Here is a 21090-nt window from a genome sequence, read left to right as displayed (position 1 = left end):
GTTACCACCCTGGTGTTTCTGTACATTGTGTGTAAATTGTTTTATATAAAAAGGGGTCGCCAGAGTTTGTTTTTTATGCTGTTTCACTTGTTAATTAACTCAAAACCAGTGTTTCACGAACATTCTAGCAATTGCCCTACAGAATAACAGTAACAGAGATCGGGACCAGGATTATCACTGGGTGAAGCAAATATTTTTAATGAGCCAATTTAACAAGGAAATAATGGCAACACAAAGAGCTTGAACAAGCTTTAAACAGCAATACCAGAAAAAACTTGATAATTTCTCACCAACCTATGGCCCTCTTTGATTTTTCTTGAGATCATCTTAAGACCTCATAACCCTCAAGTGGGTTCCAAAGTTCCAAACATTCAAAAGAATACATAGAAATACAATAAAATTTAAACTCAAAATAATTTTTGTAAAACGTAATGCTGTGAAATAAATCCGTAATCTATTGTCTCTTTTGTTGTTTTTAACACGATGTACTATCATCCATAAATAATAGTTTCCAAGATGGTCTCTTTGTTGGATAAATTTGTTATTGGTAAATTTTTCCTCCACTAATGCAACCAACAACTTAAATGTTTTAAATAGAAAAATCCATTTGGAAGAACATACTTTTAATAGAGAAGAACTGATCAGAGTTGTTTGGCCAGTTTTTGATCTTCAGGTTTTGTAAAGTTTTGAGCTGGCGGTACTGCTTTTGACTGATTATGATTTATTTCTCTTTGAGAACTTAAAAAAAAAAAAGATCTATTTACATACCTATCTATCTGACTGTCTGTATATACAGACTATATGTATATTTGAATGCTATATCATTGAAATGATATAGCAAATTACGCTGTATTTATAATGGGGGGCAACATTTTGCTGTGCGGGGCTCCCTGTAAAACTTCAAAACAAAAATGATTGTGGTCTTACCATTTTTAAGCTTGGTAGGGCTGTGATTATGGCTCATCTTAGTGAAATGGCATGTGTGTATATTTTTATAGGTTGAATACACATAAACAGTCATAAATAACATATATAAGCCACCTGGCCTGTGTGGCAGTTTGAGGTAACACTTGAAATCTCCTGTAAACAATAGTCCCATACAGCTGAAGATAACTCCGATATATACCCCAGTGACTTTAGTTGTAGATTAGTTTTGTTCTCCCATAGAGCTCCATAATTAACTGCATCATTCACAGTGCATAGTAAACGATGTGGCCACAGTGGACATAAATGACCTAAAACATCATCCAAGAAACATTTGGAGAATAAAGGGAGAGAAGAGTGTTTGGTTTGTTTTTGTAGACAATGCAGTAGCAGATCATCAGTTGGCCTATTTGTATTTTTTTACAGTACGGAGAGTATGACCCTGAAGTTCACAAACCAGGCTTCCTGGATGAGGAGGAACTGCTGCCAAAGCGGGTGAGTGATTGCTGGTTTACTTACTGTCACTCATAAGATACGATGCTGACATATTTGTCATTCTATCTTGTCAACCGCCTAGATTGAACAGTATGTGGCATTTTAAAATATACTCTATTTGCCTGTGAGCATTTATGCGTTTATGTGTCTTTTTCCATTTCAGGTTATTAACTTGTACCAGATGACTGCAGAAATGTGGGAGGAGAGGATCACAGCATGCTACGCTGAGCACAGAGGCAGATTAAAGTAAAACTGCTGCTTATGAATAGACTGCTCTGAAGTTTTACTGCTAGCACAGTTTTAAGTCTTGAGTTCATGTTGTATGTGCTGAAGGTTTGGTACTTAACAGGTTTTGTGCAGAAATAGTGTCCACTCAGGTGCAAAGACACAATGTATTTTATAAGAGTAATTCTGATGGGAAGCCGAATAATTGGTGATTTTGCATTATACATTTCTTGATATTCAGAGTTAGGATCTTTTACTTAGTGCAGTGTATCAGCTGTAGATGCAATTAAAAACAAACCTACAAAAAATATAGGTCACTGGTCTAGTAAATTAAAACTAGTAAAAAATAGAGCCACATGGTATCTTTGCAGGAGGTGCAGAGTTCCGCAGCTAAGATTAGGGGAAATGCTGACAAGTATTACTTTACCTCAAACTTTGTGGAAGAGTAACTTCTTGTAAAAATTCACATGAGGTTCTATTCATGACAAATGCAGAGAGAATGCTTGTCTTCAGCAGAGACAGGGAAACTGTCCACAATTAATTTTGAAGATGGAGTCAAATCCAGAGAAATTCAACTGGGACCAATTAAAAAAAAAAAAAAAAAATGGACAAAATTGCATTTACCTTGTAATGAAATTCCACTAGAATACATTTAAGTCTGTGGCTGCAACACAACAGAATGTGAAATAGATGCTATGAAATGTGAATATAAAGCACTGTCTAACATGTCTTACCACAGCCTGTTGGGTAGTCCACTCCACTTTGCACAGTTTTTTTTTTTTTTTTTTTAAGCTTGTCCTTTGAAGCAATCAATGTAAGCAGCTCATTGATGCTTCTGGCAGTGGGAGGAACTCAGTCACCTTGTTTTGATGGAAAACCCTCGTCTTTATACTGGTCCGCTTGCATTTTGAACCTGATTAACATCCATGACCTTCGATTTGCATGTTATTTGTTGGGAGAAACCACACATTTTGCAGCTCTAGACATTATTGATTAAGTTCAACATTTCTGTGTGAATTTATTCTGATAGAGTCTTTAATTGGAGTGTCTAATCTTTTGTACTTGGCAATGTCCCCTCTTTCTCAGTTAATCTTTGAAAAGTATAACATTTTCTAATCACCCAGACCAAACAGACTCTCAGAAAAGTCTGTTTTTATGTTCTTTTTGCTAATTTGACCAATACATTTCACAAATTTGCCAACTTGCTGGGAGCAAAGAGAACTGATGCTTGTGTTTTCTCTTCAGCAATATTTACTTTCTTGGAGGCATAAGAAAAAGTCTTGTTTCCATCAAACATGACCTCTAAAATCTGTTACAGAGCTGTGTTTGTGTTGTTTCTGTGCCTATGTGTTTTTTTTTTTTGCCCGAGCAAGGGCTTTGTGACAAAGTTTTTACAGATCTCATAACATGACATATGCTGCACAGAAAAACAAATGAAACAAGGTTTGATCTTTGTTTTCCCTCTCCACTTCTGTTTCTCCTTTTCTCACCTTCCCCCCCGTCTTTTCTCCAAACCTTTGGATTCTTCTCAATCATTTTCTACCTCCATTCGTCATTGAACCAGGGACGAAGCCGAGATGGAGTATCTAAAAATAGCTCAGGACTTGGACATGTATGGCATCAATTACTTTTCAATCACGGTGAGTTGATACTGCATTTCATTATTTTTCATCAAGTAAGTTCCTATGCAGTCTTTTTTATTTATTTCATATCATATACATACAGTAGATACTTATCCGATTCCAATTTTAAACTCTCAGCATTCAATTTTTAAATTTTCCCCATCTCTTTGTCCATGAACTAACCATTCCTTTGTTCATTGAATTGGTTGGTGGTTTTTACAGGTTTACTTCTCCAACCAGGCATAACATTATGACCGATAACAGTTGAAGTGAATACCACTAGTTATTTTTGGTTATGGGCCTTAAGAGCAGGTGGGATGTGTTAAGTAGAAAGTGTGATACATTAGCCAATGTACTGCTGGGAAGCTTGCGGTCCTGATGTCCATGTGGATGTTACTTCGACATGGACCGAAGTAACATCGACATCAAAGCACTTTTGGAGCCCATGTACATATTTGAATAACATACCCTATCCCAAAGCAAAAAGAGAAATATTTAAAAAGTCAGGTTTCCCTCAGAAAACTTGCTAAGTCTGGCGGTATGGGCACTACGGTAGCCCATACAAGTTTTTGTATTAAAAATTGTTAAAAGTTAACAGGGGCAAGATTGTGTTAAATGCATCAACTATAAACCTAGCTTTAGCCTGTCAGCAGTGCAAGTAAAGCCTGGCAGCCTACCAGGCTTATAAATCTGGGGGAAATCCTGAGGAGAACCAGAATCGGTTCTGAAACCTTGCCTTGGTATTCTAAATCTAAAGATCTAAAGCCAATCGAGATGTGTTTAAGAAGCCAGTCCAATCTAGATTGGGCCCATTTCTTACTTCCAGGACTTAAAGGATCTCCTGTTATTAGATCAAATGCTACTTCCAGACTCTTTTAGGAGTCTGGAAGAATCTATATCTCAAATGGTCGGGGAGGTTTGACCTCCCTGGTCATAATGACCACTTGGTCATAATGTCAAGTGGTCATAATGTTATGCCTAATCGGTGTGTTTAAAGTGTGCTGTATTGAAGAGCTGTGGGAAAATTCAGTCTGAAAAAGGGTGTCGAAACCCTGAAGCCAATATGAACGGATGAGGCGGGTTAGCTGAACCGTGCCGTTATGAAATGACTCACCTGTCCTCATTGCTTAAAAATATGGGTGGTAAATTCTGAATGATTTTAGGTATACATGGAGGGCATATTAGGAAGTACTTTTACCTCAAATGTTTTCTAGATGTGTAAAATATTTGTTTCACTCTAAATAAACTGAAATTTACTTGATTTGGATCAGACTTTGAATAATGCATTTGTAGAAAGACAAATGCAGTTTATAACTGCATTTGTCAGTTATAAATTAGCTGTTTTCAAACAAACACGTAGAGACAATATAAACTATGGTAGCTGAATTATTCAGCTTGATTTTAACAATTGTTCCAGCAAGCAGAGCCATCTCTATCAAATGCAGGTAACAAATGAAGGGTGGCTGAGAAGGTTGGTCTCACAACTGCTTGCCTGTGTCAAGCAGTCGAAAATATTTAATTCTTCTGATGTGGTGTAGAATAAAAAGGGAACCGATCTTCTGTTGGGAGTGGATGCCCTTGGTCTGCATATCTACGAGCCGGAAAACAAACTGACACCCAAATGTTCCTTCCCATGGAACGAGATCCGCAACATAGCCTACAGGGAGAAGGAGGTGAGAGAATTTGTAGTTAACGTTCTTGTTTTATTCGCTTAAATGAAATCAGAATTCAAAACATTTTTAATTTTCATTCCAAACATGCAGACTCACTTAACAGTTTAATATGCATCTCCTGTCTGTTAAGTTAAAAATTCTGGTATTTCCTCTTGTCTCGATGTTTAGTTTACCATCAGACCTTTGGACAAGAAAACCGATGTCTTCAAGTTCATCTCTTCACGACTAAGAGTCAACAAGTTGGTGAGCTCAGCAGACATAAATTGGTTTTGATAATGATGTCACGAATGTGATTTTTACCTGTGTTTGGTTTCGATTTCACTTTTTAGATTTTGCAGCTGTGCATAGGGAACCATGACCTGTTCTTACGCCGACGTCGAGTGGACTCTCTTGAGGTCCAGCAGATGAAGTCTCAAGCCAAAGAAGAGAGGGCCAGAAAGCAGGTAGAGACATCAGAAGGTCAAGGGTGGTTCACTTACAGTGGGAAAATAAATCTACTGTCAAGTCATCCAAAGAAAGCTGATTGATGGACTTGTGTTTGATCTGAAAATATTTAATTTGTTACTCATCTTATGTGCTACTGCCGCAGCAGAGCAGACCAGTTGTAACTGTGTGACATTGTTCTGGCAGTTTGATTCCACATTTTATACACAATCAAAGTCCCTGGACTATCATGGTGTGAAAGCGCACACAAGTTAGATTTAACCAAGCAAAGCAGAAGAAGATTAGGGCAATCTTGAGTTCCATTTAATGCTGCCATGCACATCCAAAGCTTGGAAAATCTTCCACTCAGAGTGAATTCCACTTACTTTTAGGATTCTTTTATTTTTATCACCATCTGTACCTTAATAGATATTTTAAATTACTGTAATTTGTCTAGTTTAATTTAAATATTGTATTTTGTAAAATCTTTTGTGTGTTTGAATGTTGTTATATCATACAGTTGCATACAAGGCATATTTTTCTTTTCTTATTGTATATATAGGACATAACTAGTTTAGCCTATATGCTGCTGCTGCTCCCTGATAAAGTTAATCTACCCAAAAATCTGAGTAACAGCTACATAGTGGATTAACTAGAACTTATAAGCAGAGCTTTCTCAATTTTACTTAGTCTGCAGAATGTGGCAGTTTTGTATGCAATAAATGAATGCATTAATTGAATGATCGATTACTAAAATAATTATTAGTTGCAGTCCTAATATTCTCACATTTTGCATTTAAAGCAACGCAATGGCTGATTCTCAAAACGCATTCTGCAGTCACAAGAAAAACCTGTGAAAACTCCTGTCAGTCTAAGGACTGTGTGTGTTTATTTTGAATCTTTCAATAGAGCTTTTTTATTGCTCTTCCCTGTTTATGCCATCCAGGTAGAGCGACAACGTCTGCAGAGGGAAAAGCAGCTGCGAGAGGAAGCAGAGCGAGCCAGGGACGAGCTGGAGAGGAGGCTCATTCAGCTGCAGGACGAGGCTCACATGGCCAATGAGGCGTTAGTAAGTTTCAAATGGTTTTTTTCCGTCCAAGACTTGCCTATTTTGGACAATAACACATAAAGGAAAGGTTCAAAGTAAGAAAAGTTGTTGCTTACCTTTGGCAAGGTAAGCAACAAAGCATTTGCACATTGCTTACCTACTGCATTTCCCTTTTTTTTTTTCTTTTTTTTAAATGACTATCATTTCCTTGAAAATATTCTCTATTTCCTCTATATCTACTTTTGTCCTGTCTTCTACAATGTTATTTTATCTCTTGTGCTTTGTTTTAGTTGTGCATATTCCCTGCAAAGTTTTGACTTTTCTTCTTTCCATCTCCCTCCTAACGTGAGATTTTATTTTCCCCACTCCAGCTGCGCTCAGAACAGACGGCAGACCTGCTGGCTGAAAAGACCCAGATCGCAGAGGAGGAGGCCAAGCTGTTAGCCCAGAAAGCTGCCGAGGCTGAGACAGAGATGCAGCGCATCAAAGTGACCGCCATGCGTGGCCAGGAGGAGCGACGCATTATGGAGCAGAAGATGCTGGAGGCTGAGATGCGAGCGCTCAAGATGGCTGAGGAGTCAGAAAGGAGGTGGGGAGGAGAACAAAGACGACTGGCTGGTAGAATATAACATGTGCCATCCATGCTGAAGTGACTGAAAAGTATATCTGGCTGGCTTCTGTGAATTGTATGTCTTTCTCAATGTTAGAGCCACCATTTATAACCAGGTCCTGTTATTATTTCTACTTCGCATATATGTGCTCAAAACATGCGATACTCTTACATCTTTAAATAACTTTTTCCCTCTTTGTATTAATTTTCCAAGAGTTATGTTTAAAAATCTAAACCCTTCAAAGAAAGAAGCTTGAAAAGGTAGTTCCTCAATAACTCGTAGAGCTCACACACTACTCTGATGTTTTTGAGTTAATATGAAGCTTGTGATTCATATCAAGTTTGCTCGGCATCTCTGAATACTCACTGTTCTTAAAGCATAAAATAACAGACCTGGTCAAAAAGTAGGTCAATTAAGATGTGAGTTTGCCATTTGATTGATTCTGGGAGATTTTAATAGTTTATCTTCCATACTTGAGATTTTTGTGTTATCTGTAGTTGTATAAAGTACTTTTTCTGCAGAAGATGGGATTAGTAATAAAGAAGAACATTGCATTTTGACTTAAGATGGGAAAATATTTTGTCACTTCTCCATAAAGCTCAATAAATAACAATCATTTCATATTCATAGCAAAATAGTATACATGCCATCACCAATATTACTTCACAGTCTCTACTACTCCACGGTTTATTAGGCAATCGCTTCAAATAGGCACCATTAACCACTTGGGTGTAACTCCAATTTCTGGATGAGCACTGTTCTGCAGCAGGGAAAATTTTAACCTGCACCACTCAACATGTAAATGACTACATCCACTCAAACGCTGGAGGCACATAGTTCACCCACATTGGCAAAGAACTTCAGAGCATTCAGGAAAATGAGCAAAAGGGAAAAAAAAAACACAATCAGTGGGTAAAAACACTCTTACATCTCTGTTTGCACACTAATTGGTGAAAAAAAGGTAGTTTGAAATAATTGCCTTGTAGTGTTTCACACTGATTACCTGGGTGTGATGTTTCTGAATCACTGTGTGTTAATTATCAAATATCATTTAGATTTGCTTTATACTATTTGGTCTCTTCGGTCTGGTTGGTTAATTAACATGTCATTTGGTATCTGTTTGTTCATCAGGGCTAAAGAGGCTGAGCAGCTGAAGCAGGACTTGCAGGAAGCCAGGAATTCAGAGCGGAGAGCAAAAAACAAGCTGCTGGAGATTACCAGCAAGGCCATCAATACGGTAATGGACCAGCACATGTCAAACTGTCCAATACAGAGAGTGGTGTTCAGATGCACTAAATGTGTATGTGCAATCTAACTGATATGTTACTGTCAACCAGGAAGATTGAAACAGGTGTAGGGCATTTTGCCTCTTTGTAAAGCAATAAAAATGTAAAGGTGTATTTTGTACTCAACTTTTCTGGACACTAAATGATGTCTTCTACCACGGGACATACCCACAATATCTGTTTGTACTTGTCTGGGAATTTTTTCAGTTTAATGTAAGATGATTTCCTGTGTTCTACTGCTAGCCAAATTAAATCGGGGCCTACTAAAGCAGTTTACAACCAACGCTATATTTATAATGGGAGATTTGCCCTGTTTTCAAACTTCTGTCACTTTTTAATATTTGATCATTTGAAATGCATTTTGCTTTAAAAAATTGACAGAATATTTAACAAGGGAATGTTAAATAAAATATTTGGTCTGGGTGAGAGAGCTTAAGCTAAAACAAGCCTGATGTTGTTTGTAAGAAAAGAGGTGCTCTTCTCATCTCTTTAAAACAAATCTGGCTTCAGCTCCAGAGCTCATGTGACCAAATTAGACTGAAAGCAAATGTGCAAAGACCAGAACAAACATTATAACATATGGAGAAATAATTGGCTTCATCAGTGCATTAAAAAAAAAAAAAACTCTTATAATATCATTTTTTTTTCTTTTGAAAGCATTGTTTTCTTGCACATGGTGATTCATCTGTAAAGTAGTGTTTTGGTACTCAAGTCCAGTTTTGTTCTTAAGACCAAAAAACTCATGACTGGACTGAAATGCAACCAATAAAGTGTTCAACTTTGAAAATGTCAACACCTCCACTTTAACTCTGTGTGCTGAAGATGAGAGGGCTGAGAAAACAAGACAGAGAAACATTTTCCAGGGCAAACATATGGATCTATGTCTGCCTATAAAAATAGCAGAAAATAAGAACATTTTTCAGGTCAACAAGTAAATTATTATGATTATAGCAGTGGTGCCTAAAATGGCAAGTCTTGGTTTTGACCACACTACTGTAATGGCAGAAAATTGTTTAAATAGCTCTGAGGAAAAAAAATGGAATAACATTATTTCTAGTTTCTGGCTGTGAAAGCTTTTTTTTTTTTTTATTCAACCTGCATGTTGGGTCAATTGGTGCTCTGAGTTTTTCCTTTGTTGTTTGTTTATGTAATGAACTGGTGATCATTGCGGACAGTCCCCCACCTTTCACCTAATGACAGCTTGGATATGCTCCAGCAACCATGCAGCCCTGAGCAGAACTAACTGGGTCTGGAAAACAAATAAATGTCCAAAGCAAATGCAGACTTACTATTTTTGTGTGTAAACATCGATACTGATGCTATTTCTTGATTCTCTATTTGGCAACACAAAAGCATCCATATCACAAGATAAACAGAGACTCGCATACACACACACTGACAAGGATTGAGGTAACATTGAAAAGCCATGTTAAACTGATGATACTTGCATAAAACCAGGCTGTACATAAGTCAGCCTACGCAGGAGCTCCAAACATGTTAAAACCCACACAGTATACAGTCATCTGCCTGTACACATGTACACACACAGAGAATAGACACAGAGAGTCTCTTCAGCGTATGAATACTGATTTTATGTACTTCTACATGCTTATAATAGATGTGTTGTTACTCATTTTCCGATGAGTATTTTCATATTTTTAAATGAAAGCTTTCCACTTGTACTATATTTATATTAGTATTTCATTAGTTCATTTCCTATACCTCTGTCACACTGCTGCATACCTTCCTAGAAAAGTATGCAGCAGTGACTTATATGTGCCTTCGAGTCAAATATAAAGATCTGCTGCCTTCGGCGAATAATGCTCTGGTGTTGCTTTACTTTTCATTTCACGCTAAAGTATATGCATAATTTGATCCCAAGCCAAGTTAGGCTGACAGAGATTTTTTGAAATATTTCACAGTATCATGAAATGATGCCATGGATATGGTGTGTGAGCATACATTCCCACACCATATTCACCAAAAATATGTAGATTGCAAAAATGAGGACTCACTTTATTCAGTATGCTTTAACCCGGTAGCCTGGTTCATTTACTAATTAATTCGATTAATAATTATCTAAGCAGTCGAAGGCACTCAAAACATTGACATTTCACTCCTAGATGGTCAGTTGATCCATAATTATGGTAAAGTAGCGTACCCCATTGTGATGCAGCAGGATACAGTGAACTCCACACCCATTACACATGCATCATTTAGAAAGGAAAATGACACACTTACTTAAAAGATGTGACAAAACTTATTGTGCTGCAAAATTTGCTTCATTTCCTCAGATTTGGTTTATTTTGACACATTTTGTAATGTGATATTATTAAGATAGGAAACAGCAAGACAATAGCTATAATCAGTCTGAGGTTTGCATGCCAGTATGCATTTCAGATGTATCTCAGGCCATGTAAATGTGTATTTTCCACTGTATTGTTTTGAAGGTGATTTTTTTCTACACATACTTTGTGTCATATAGATCCATGCGCTAATTTCTATCTTTCTCTACTCTCTTCTCACACTTTTTATTGAGTGAAAACCCATCTTTGATTCCTTTTTCTATTGTAGTCACCTGGACTTCCATCTGACAGCGTCCCTCAAGAACTTAACTTTAGCAGGGAGAATCTCAGTTTTGACTTCAAAGACACCGACATGAAACGCCTGTCCATGGAGATTGAGAAGGAGAAGTGAGTCACCTGTCCATTTTGGGAAGTTTAGTTGTACTTTTCTAGTGCTGTGGTTCCAGATTAAATCTTTAATTGAGAGAAGGGAGTTAATCTATCAATATTTTTAGAAGACATAAATGTTGCAGAGTTGCACCATAAAGACTTAGTTTTAAAAATGCACTTTTTGATTCTAGACTTGGCTCTTAGCATTATTTCTACATAATTATGCTGCCTGCATTCAGGTCATTTACCTGAGCTAATTTTGGAGACAAGCGAGCAGAAATAAAACTCGAATAAGAATGAGTAAGTTAGTTGAGTGAAGTTTAAATATTTGGTTGGAAATGTTAATTCTTGAGCAGAGATTGTTCATAATTTATTGATTTAGTTAGATGGAGGATAGACATATTTTTCTAGTAAACTCCTCAAATAAATTAAAATTTAATTTCTTAATGACTTAAAATCTTTTGTTGCTTTGTAAACAACTTTCTGATGCTTTAAACATAAGCATCAAACGATGCAATATTGTGTATGTAATGAATATCCCTGAACAAGCACCTTTTGTAGCGTTACTTTTCTGGACTGTATGCTGCTGGACTACAGTGACAAACAAATTGCTATATTTAAAAATGTGTATCTTTCAATTGTTCTTATTATATTATTTTGCAGTTTATTTTTAACCCTATTTTGTGCTTTGCTTTCAAGAGTCGAATATATGGAGAAGAGCAAACACCTGCAAGAGCAGCTGAATGAGCTGAAGACAGAGATTGAAAGTCTAAAGCTTAAGGAGAGGGAGACTTCTCTGGACGTCATTCACAACCAGAACACAGAACAGGGGACCAGTAAGCAAAGCAACTTTAAAAAGGTATATACATATAAATATAAAATCGTTGGCAATGTGTGAGAAATTTAAGAGAAATTTCTCGCACATTGCAGAGAATTCTGCATAACCCTTGTGTATTTATTGACTGAAGTCAGAGATGAATTGGTTCTGGAACAGACTAATGACTTTGAAATGATCAGCCTGAACATGCACTGAAGCACAATTTTCATATTTCAAAATTGGATAATGCTAGTAAAAGAAGATCTTGGCTGAATGCTAGCAGATTTTTTTTTCTCAAATATATTTTTGCAATAATTGAGTTCAGCCGAATGTCCAGCCATTAACAATCCTAGTTACTCACATAGGCCCTTGGTAAAGTGAATTGTCCGCCCCGCCCCCCCGTAGTAGAGTAATTAAAACAACTCGTAAAATGCTGGTAGAAAGTTAAAACCTATTTTGAAATCTTAAAAAAAATATTAACAAGTGTCTTTAAAAAGACTTGTATTTGACATTCTCCTTATTCTGTGAAGTTAAACGAGGAAATGTACTTATTTTATTTATATTTGAAAATCTAAATCACACAACAAATAAGCTTATGTTAAAAAAAATATTTCACAAACAAGTTTTGAACTTAAATAATTGTATAAAACTTTATTAAAATTGAACATCGACAGCGCATTCATTTTGTTGATGTTATGATACTCCATTCATCACTGTCTAACCAGCTGAATGACCTGAGTTGATAAGTGAAACTTTGGTTTAGCACCATCTTTTCAAAGACGAGCATCATCAATTCATAGTCTTCTCTCGTACAACAGTCAGCCTTCACTGTCTGTTATATCAAAGAAAGGTATTGATTCTCCAGCCATCACTTAATAGCAACTTTCTCCGCTTGGTTCCCTCTTCATTCTTCAGTCTGTAGGTTCATGAGCCTGTGCAGAGATGAGCAGTCGTTATTCATTTTCTGCTGTGACCTCTGAACATGTTCAGTGAGCATTAACTGTATTAAAATGAAAGCCCTTAGAGAACTGAGAGGTGAAGTTATGTTTTCTATGATTTGTATGTCAACTCTTCATCTCATCTAATGTCTGAGTAAGTAGTAATTTAAACTTTTAAATCTTAACCTTATAATTGATTTTATGTTTTCATTATAGACATTTTATTTAAAATTTGTTGCTATTGTTCTCTTGAACTGCCTTAATCTTAATCTCTAGTATAAGTCTAATTAAGAAAAAACTCACACAGAATATTTGAGTTTAGATTTATGTTCCGAAGACCTTGTGTAGCAGCGTGCATTATCCTTTTTGTTTCTGGGAGTAAAATATACTTGCTAAGAGAGTGCTTATTGATTCCTCCTTGGTCATTAGTCATCTGAATTGATAAGGCAACCTCTGACATGAAGGACGAGAACGAGCAAAGTTAAAAGTGTTTGTTTAATTGAACCAGTGGCGGTGAACATTCATCTTGTTTGAGGCAGGAAGGGCACATTGCACTGTGGTGAAAAGAAAGAGATAAATAAAAAAATAAACTATGAATCAATCCCAAAATTGCTTGTTAACCAAAACACATATAGCAAGTCACAGGAGCTAACCCTTCAGGCAAGACTTATCTATCAACGCACAGTACATCCCAATGTTTGAAGACTCTCCTTTAAGGGCATCACAGTACACGTTTTCAACAAAGGTAAATGTCTGAAAGAAGTGAAGACTATCTAACCAATTAAACACAGATTTGGCCTGTTAATCACCTGCTACGCTACTCTGGTAGATGAATCTTTCAATTCTGATTTTTCCAAAAATGGCCAATCCATGTTGCGAACTGAAAAATCTTGAATGAAAAATTGAACCTCTTCAGTGAATGAGGCATGCCATCTCGTTTCCTACTTTTCATACTTTGGACACTTAATAATCTATGCCCTTTCAACCAAAACAGATTAGTTGGTTACATTGTTAAAGTTGCACTTAGAAATATTTTGCTTTCCTTGAAAGAGATGTCACTGCAGCATAGTTTGAAAGTTAAAGTTACTATGCCATTGACTTCTGCCATAAGACTTCTGAGGAGGCAAGTGGTGAAAAATCTTCAATTTACTGCAAAAGACATTCAGCAAGTCTTTGTAGCAGCAGTTACTGAGGTTTCGTTTTTTTATGGTTGGCCAAACAGTGAAGTCCTCCATGCCTGAATCCCCAAGACCACTGACCCTTAAGGAGAAGAAAAGTCAGTCTTAATTTACTCACAACTAAATAAATAAGCCAATGAGATTGGGGGATTTTGCTCTGTGATGCAGTAAATCCAAACTGGAACTTTCTGGGCCAATCAGTAGTAAGCCTGTCAGGGGGAAAAAGAAGCATGCACTGAAAAGAACACTACACATTTAGTGAAGCGGTGTCTCTGTGATGCTGTGTAGCTACCTTCTTGACAGAAACCCTTGGATTCAGAAAAGGTCCTGGAAGATTCCAGATTGGTCATCGTAATCGTCTGATTTCAATTCTGTTGAAAATCTATAGTGCGGTTTGAAAAGTAGCAAGCAAATCCAAGCATATTAATAAGGTTTGCTTGTGAGCCATGGGCTAAGATTCCTCAGGAACTGTGTCATGTTTGTAACAGGTCATAACAGACTAACATGTTGCTCTGCTAAGTACTTGTTAGTAAGGAGCTGAATAATTTTAAACACATTTAAAGTGTCACTTTGAGTTTCATTCTTACAGAAATTATTTTTGTTTTTATTTAAACAGTTGCCACTTTGCATGTTTTGCCAAGAAACCTAAAAAGCGGCTTATTATAATGTGAAAACTTGCCTTAATGAAATAATTGCCAGTGAAAATAGTATTTTTTATCAATATTAAGGAATAGTAAAACAAGCTCATATATTTTGCTGAAAAGATAATTGGAAACTAGTTTTATCTTATTTCAAGTGCACGTAGATATTTGCACTAGAAACTAGACAAAAATACTTGGCAATAAGTTGTATTTTTGCAGTGCCACTTTAAATTTTGCTGCAGTTTATTGGTCTTGTATAAAGTATAGATTTAAGGCTTGTTGTAATTCAGGCTCAGGTAAGCATGCTTTGTGTTATTGACAGCGCCTTGCAGTATGTTCCGGTAGAAACTTCTTTGACAGCTCTCATTTCACTCTGTATTCCTTAATGGATTAAATATTTCATGCAGACACAGGCCCTTTGAGGGAAAACAATGTTTTCGGGATGATGGGAGAAGCAAACCTGAAAAAGACTTTGTTTTGTGGCAAGTCAGCAAAATGGGAAGAGATCTTTTAGGTGGGTTAAGTTGAACTAATATATTCCCTTATTGATGAGTCTCCTGGAGGTTAAACATTGGAGAAATGCTGAGAATGCTTAGTGACTGAGATAAACAGAAGGGGATGAAGTGAGTGACCAATAATGTAATGTGGAACAAAGCACATTGTCTGCTGGGGAAGAGAATCAGAACCGGTTGCAACCGTAGGCAAAGTTTTTCTGCATCCAGACCTTCAATTCCCTCACAATGATTAATGAACGTTCCCTTGATACGGATCAGTACACTTTTACCCTTCTCCCAGGTCACGGTTTCTGCTCTGCTTGTGCTGGGCCCTTTCAGGAAAGCTCATTTACAACAACTTCACCACAAAATGAAAGCTTTGGGGATTATGTTTAAGAAAGAAATTGTCTTTTTCTCTTTTTCATGTAATCACACAGTGCCACACAGGGAAACAGAAGAGCTTAAGTACATCTCTATTATCTTTATTTATTCGATGCCATTCATAGATTATATTTGTAGAAACTAAATTGAGGAATTTCTCTGTGGACAGCAATATTGGGTAGTTAAACCAATGTACAGTCAAAATTTTGTCCTCATAAGCAATATTCAGGCTGCCTGTCTACAGGGACAGTGCACATAAATCAGTAAATATTGCTCAGCAAATCCAACCCTCTCTCACACCTTATCTAGGATTTGCTTAAGTCCTTCATCCACATTTCCCTGAAATAACCTGGATTTCCCTAGCAGTCTAATATTCACCTTGGCAGTCACTTTAATTCCTGTTATCCTGCAGCTTGTACAAGTAGGAAACTTACTCTCTCTCTTCCTTCTGTTGAATAAGATAAGTCGGTATTTCAGTGTGATGCGAAAGGCTAAATTAAATTGATTTAAATCCACGTCTCGCAGAATAAAATTTAGTTTTGTTGTCTGAACTTTAGGAATCAAAGAGAAGAGACAAAAAGCAGAAACTCAAAGCCAATCAGAGTTAGAATTTTTTGTAAAGCAAACCTTAACCAAAATTACAATGTTTTTAATAAAGAATGTCACCAAAATCCAAAGTTTTTAAAAACCACACTTAAAAAACAAAGCCAAATAACATTGTATGATTAGTCTAGTGCAGTCATATTAAAGAACCAAAAGGAAAGACTATAGATGGATCTACTAATTAGAATATAGAAGAGCTGACAAAAATTAAGAGTTTGAGAGGGGCTTTGTTGCTCAAAAAGCGAGTTAGCTGTTCCTTACATGGATTCTTCAGCATTTTCATTCAGTCAGCCAGGCTTTTTGTTTTGGAAGCTTCAATATAGAAAATATTTCTGCTGAAAGAAGTTCTATTTTACATGTTTGACCCAGAATGTGACTCAGACTATCCTTTAACTATGACAGATTCTAAATAAAGGCTGAAACGAACAGTGACGGGGATAATGATAAACTTCAGAGCTTAAACCAATGCAAATTTACATTTTTATGTTTTTCAGTTGATTGATTTTCTGTGCATTATCACCGTTCTTAAATCTTATTGTGCTGTTTTGCCTCAATTATGTGACATGTCAATTAATTCAGACAGCTGACACACAAACCCACCGCTATACTTTAAATAGTAACACCTTAGTCCAACAAGGGAATAAAACTGAACAGGTTGCATCATGTTGGATTATGGATTATGTTTCATTTTCAGCCATGTGGGCCTGTCTTCAATCTGTCTCCCTGGAGATTGTTGTTGGCACTCATGACATATGATACGATTGGTTTGCAGGTCCCAGTTAAATATACTGTTGGTACATTTTTTTTGTTTTTAGTGACAAATTTAAAGGAAAACATGAGGATTAAACTAAACTATGCCACTTTTACATTTTTATAATTATTGTACACACTTTTGATCTTATTTTTGATTTTTACCACAGAGAGCTGTTAAAAAACAAACTTGTTTGTTGATCTTGTTTTATTGTGGACCATAAAACTCATTGTGCACTTCCGAATTATGGCAATTCAGAAGTGCACAATCTCTGGAAGGGCAAAAAACCCACATATGATGGTATTTCTAAATCTGCCTTCTAACTTAAAAGTTTAAGCTATGCATTTTGTGGTCCGTCTTAAACCAGAACTTTTAACTTATAAAACATACATTTTTCAAACCTCCTTTGTAGTGATTTAACATTGTAAGGTGCCGATTTGGATATAGTGATAGCAAGGGCCAGTAAGATAAACCTAGTTTTCACAAGACATGTACGGGTTATGTTTTACACATAATGTACAGCCTGATATTCATTTTTCATCTGTATTTGAGAGTAGTCCAGGATGGATGGCTTCTAATGGTCCATGACAAAACCCCTCAAGTATGGCCTTCCCCTGACAGCAGTGCAGCCATGGGCTCTGCAGTCTGTAATTACATTTTTAATGGGACGACCTTAAAAATTCTCAAAGTTTAGTACTTCTACTTTTTCCTGAAGGGAAGAACCTTCATACATTCTTTATCACTGATTTCAGAAGAATATTTGACGTGAGCGCCACATGCAGAGCATGAACAAAGGAAAATGGGATTGTTTGATCCTTGAATTGTCACAGTTTGAGAAATTTGAATTGTGGAACATTTCCAAACCCTGACACCACAGCAGACTCCTCTGATGCAGCCAACTCCCATGAAAAGAAACTCAGTCAGGGTGCACTGCTTTCTGCATTGCATGCTCGTGTATGCACACTCTAAAAGGGCTGTTGACAGCAGAAAAATGGCAAAATCCATGTTTTAGTAATAATTTTTCACCCAACAAGATTTTATTTTATTTATTTTTTTTTAACCATTGAATTTCTGTAAACCGCTTTATTAGCCCATTCAAGGGTTTGTAGTGCCTTGCAAAAGTATTTAAATCCTTTTCATATTTTGTGACATTACAACCATAAGCTTCATTTTGTTTTATTTTGATTTTTTGTGAAGTAGTGCACAATTTTGAAGTGGAGGGAAAAATGCACATGGTTAGAATTTTACTTGCAAAACAAATCTAAAAATGTGGGGTGAATTTGCACTCTGCCCCTCTCCATGACTGAATATTCACTTTCAGGTCTTGCCCCAGATTTTTAGTTCGATTTAGGTCTGGAGTTTGCACCAGCGAAACAGGCTTGATCTGCACTGTTCCACTGTACCTCCCTTGTAGAGATAATTACATATTTTACGCCATACCTTCTTCCTTTGTCCGCTGTTACAACACTTACAGTTCTCTATCTGAGGAGGGGATAGAAAAAGCACACTTCTTGAAACTAGCTAGCTAACCAAGCTAGCTAACATTGCCGTCTGTATTCTATTGTGCTGTGTGTATCATGCATGTGAGTGTGTGTATGTATGTGCATTTATTTATCCATCCACTCATTCATCTTCTTCTGTTTATCTGGGGTCAGTTTGCGGGGTACCAGCCTAAGAAGGGATGCCCACAGTTTGCTCTCCCCAGCCATTTGTTCAAGCTCTTCCGGGGTAATCCCAAGGAGTTCCTAGACTAGCTGAGAAACATAGTCCCACAGCGTCTCCTTGATGTTCCTCTGTGCCTCCTCCCGGTGGGAGGCCTGGAACATCTCACCAGAGAGGCATCCTAATCAGATGCCCGAGCCACCTCAACTGGCTTCTCTCGACACGAAAAAGCATCAGCTCTACTCTGATTCCCTCCCCGATGACTGAGAAGACACAGGAAGATGCAATTTTATATTTTGTAGATTTGTTCTAAAGAAGTATGTTTATTTTTTCTAAGGGACAGCCCAGACACCCTAAGAAACTAACACTAATTCGGCCACTTGTATTATGACCTCGTTCTTTCGGACATGACCCAAAGCTCATGATCATAGATGAGGGTAAGAATTTAGACCGTTAAATCAAGAGCTTCGCTTTTTCGCTCAGCTCTCTCTTCACCTCAACAGACTAGTTCAGCACCTGCTTCACTGCAGATGCTACGGCAATCTGTGTGTCGATCTCAAGACATCCCCTCCGACCCGGAGAAAGCACTCTATTCTTTTTCAGCTCATTTGTTTATGCATTTATTTATATAGCTATGAATTTTTATTTTATTTATTGCGATTAAAAAAAAGAACCTTGAACAAATTGATCAACAGGTTTTGCATGTCATTCAACACATTTTCTCTTTTCGTTTTCTTATCCAGGGTGTCAGACACACAGACACACAATCACACACACACACACACACAAATAATACACATACACAATAAAGTACAGGAAGTAATGTTAACTACCTTGGTTAATAACTAGTGTTAGCTAACTTCAAAGAAGGCTAGTAAGTTGATTTGTGACAATAACACTGTCAGCACTTGTGCATTAGAGGGTTAAGGCCATGAATATTTTTGCAGAGTTGTGTAGATTTGAAAGAAAGGCTAATCGAGAAGACAAGCTGTGGTTGTTTTCTCTCGGCACTTGTTCCTTTTTTAAAATGCATTTTGCATCTGTATTGATTGCTACCCAGCTCTACATTTGACACTTGCTTTTTCTCTCACTTAAGCAAACCCTTTTATGACTTTTTTTTGTCCTTCACAGCTTACCCTGCAAAGCACCAAGTCAAGGGTGGCCTTTTTTGAAGAACTTTAAACATTCTGTAACCGTGAGAAACTTCTAAGTGCTACATTCCCGACTGCACTACAAACTCCTTACTGCTGGAAACAAAACCTGCCAACGGCCAGAAAAATATCTACTGCTTTGAATTCATCACCTCTAAGAAAAATGCATTTAAAAATGAGCTGTGCATGTGTGAGTGTGTTTACAATAAGACTGAGTCTAAGACTTTTTTTTAGAGATTGTTTGAAAGAATTTGCATGTTGAATTTATCAAAGTCATTTAATGTAGTCTGTCTATGCTACAGGAGAAGCTGTACTGCTCCGATTCCCTTGTGAGTCTAATGAGATTGTGTTTTGAGAGTTTGGAATAGTTACTGTATAATTTCCAGTTGAAGTGACCTACATTATATGAGTGATGAACTATTTAGCAGTTCTGCAGGGAAATAAACCACTAACATTACCCGAACCAACCCCTTGATATCTAGATATGCTACTCCATGTTGAGTATTCTTTTTACCTTGCCTCTGCTGAAACACTACACACTTGGTATATTATTTTTTGTTAGAATTTATCTTCATTTAAACTGAATATTTCAGCTGAAAGTTCAGGTCATTTCTCTGCCATCTTGAATGGAAAGAGCCATTTGTTAAATCTGTGGAGTTTATGATCTGTGGAGAATATTAAGCGTGTACTGAACACTGAAATCCCCATCGAATTTACAAGAAGGTCCCTGCCTCGCTTTCTGTTGTGAATGTGGATGAACTGTTACCGATGAGGCCTTATTAACCATGTTCACATTGTGAATACATATTTCATATCTCAGATAGGGGAGTCTTCACAAAAAATTAATAGGAGACACTAAGTACTGGAAGGTTCTCTGAATTTTAACTAAACTTCTAAGATGTTTTTGTGCAAAGTTTGTTTGTGCAAAGAAAACCACTTTAATTTGCATATATTTTGAATTAATGTGAACTTTGGAATTAATTTTTGCTCTCCCTCAGAAAGCAATTAACTTGGAGAAAATATAATGTGAAGAAAACATTTGTGTTATCTGATATTAAAAGGGATAATTAACAGTATTTAAAATTAAACTTTGTATACCTTTTTTACTGCATATACATTTTTACTGAAAACCTAACAAGAGGTTGTATGTTTTGCATGTAAAATAAATCAACATAATTATTTTGTGTCATCTTTTTTTATTTACTTTCAAAACAGATCTTTGTGTTGCTTAGGCAGATTCTGATTAATGCCAGCTATAAAATTGCTGATGCCAAGAGCCTCTTCCTCCAAGCCCAAACAAGACACCCAATTACACCTATGAAATGAATCAAGTGTTACATCAGCAGCCTCCATCTTGTGTCGAATCACGTACCATGTTTGCCTGAGTGACAAGGTTTTTGTGCGTGTGCTTGCGGATGCGTGGGTGTACGGAGTGTGTCGCACGCCCTGTGCATTGTGCCGGCATCTGAATGTTTCACCACAGAATGTGAAA

The 21090-nt window shown here is 36.8% G+C and overlaps 1 protein-coding gene across 1 annotated transcript in view; it reads left to right on the top strand.

Annotated features, from left to right (window-relative positions):
- nf2a (NF2, moesin-ezrin-radixin like (MERLIN) tumor suppressor a) overlaps positions 1-20777 on the top strand; it is a 31108-nt gene extending 10331 nt beyond the window's left edge. Inside the window, exons 5-16 of the mRNA XM_055039740.1 lie at positions 1351-1419; positions 1583-1665; positions 3209-3284; positions 4805-4939; positions 5108-5182; positions 5269-5382; positions 6309-6431; positions 6782-6999; positions 8153-8258; positions 10882-11000; positions 11682-11841; positions 19579-20777. Coding sequence (XP_054895715.1) covers positions 1351-1419; positions 1583-1665; positions 3209-3284; positions 4805-4939; positions 5108-5182; positions 5269-5382; positions 6309-6431; positions 6782-6999; positions 8153-8258; positions 10882-11000; positions 11682-11841; positions 19579-19629 — 1329 coding nt within the window. The 3' untranslated portion in view covers positions 19630-20777. The remainder of the gene's footprint in view (positions 1-1350; positions 1420-1582; positions 1666-3208; positions 3285-4804; positions 4940-5107; positions 5183-5268; positions 5383-6308; positions 6432-6781; positions 7000-8152; positions 8259-10881; positions 11001-11681; positions 11842-19578) is intronic.
- The last annotated feature ends 313 nt before the right edge of the window (positions 20778-21090 follow it).

The sequence above is a fragment of the Poeciliopsis prolifica genome, unplaced genomic scaffold, assembly GCF_027474105.1.
Source record: "Poeciliopsis prolifica strain line A6 unplaced genomic scaffold, Auburn_PproV2 SCAFFOLD014, whole genome shotgun sequence".
Taxonomy (NCBI): Eukaryota; Metazoa; Chordata; class Actinopteri; order Cyprinodontiformes; family Poeciliidae; genus Poeciliopsis; species Poeciliopsis prolifica.
The sequence above is the reverse complement of the archived record's forward strand: the minus strand, read 5'-3'. Positions and strand labels throughout refer to the sequence as shown.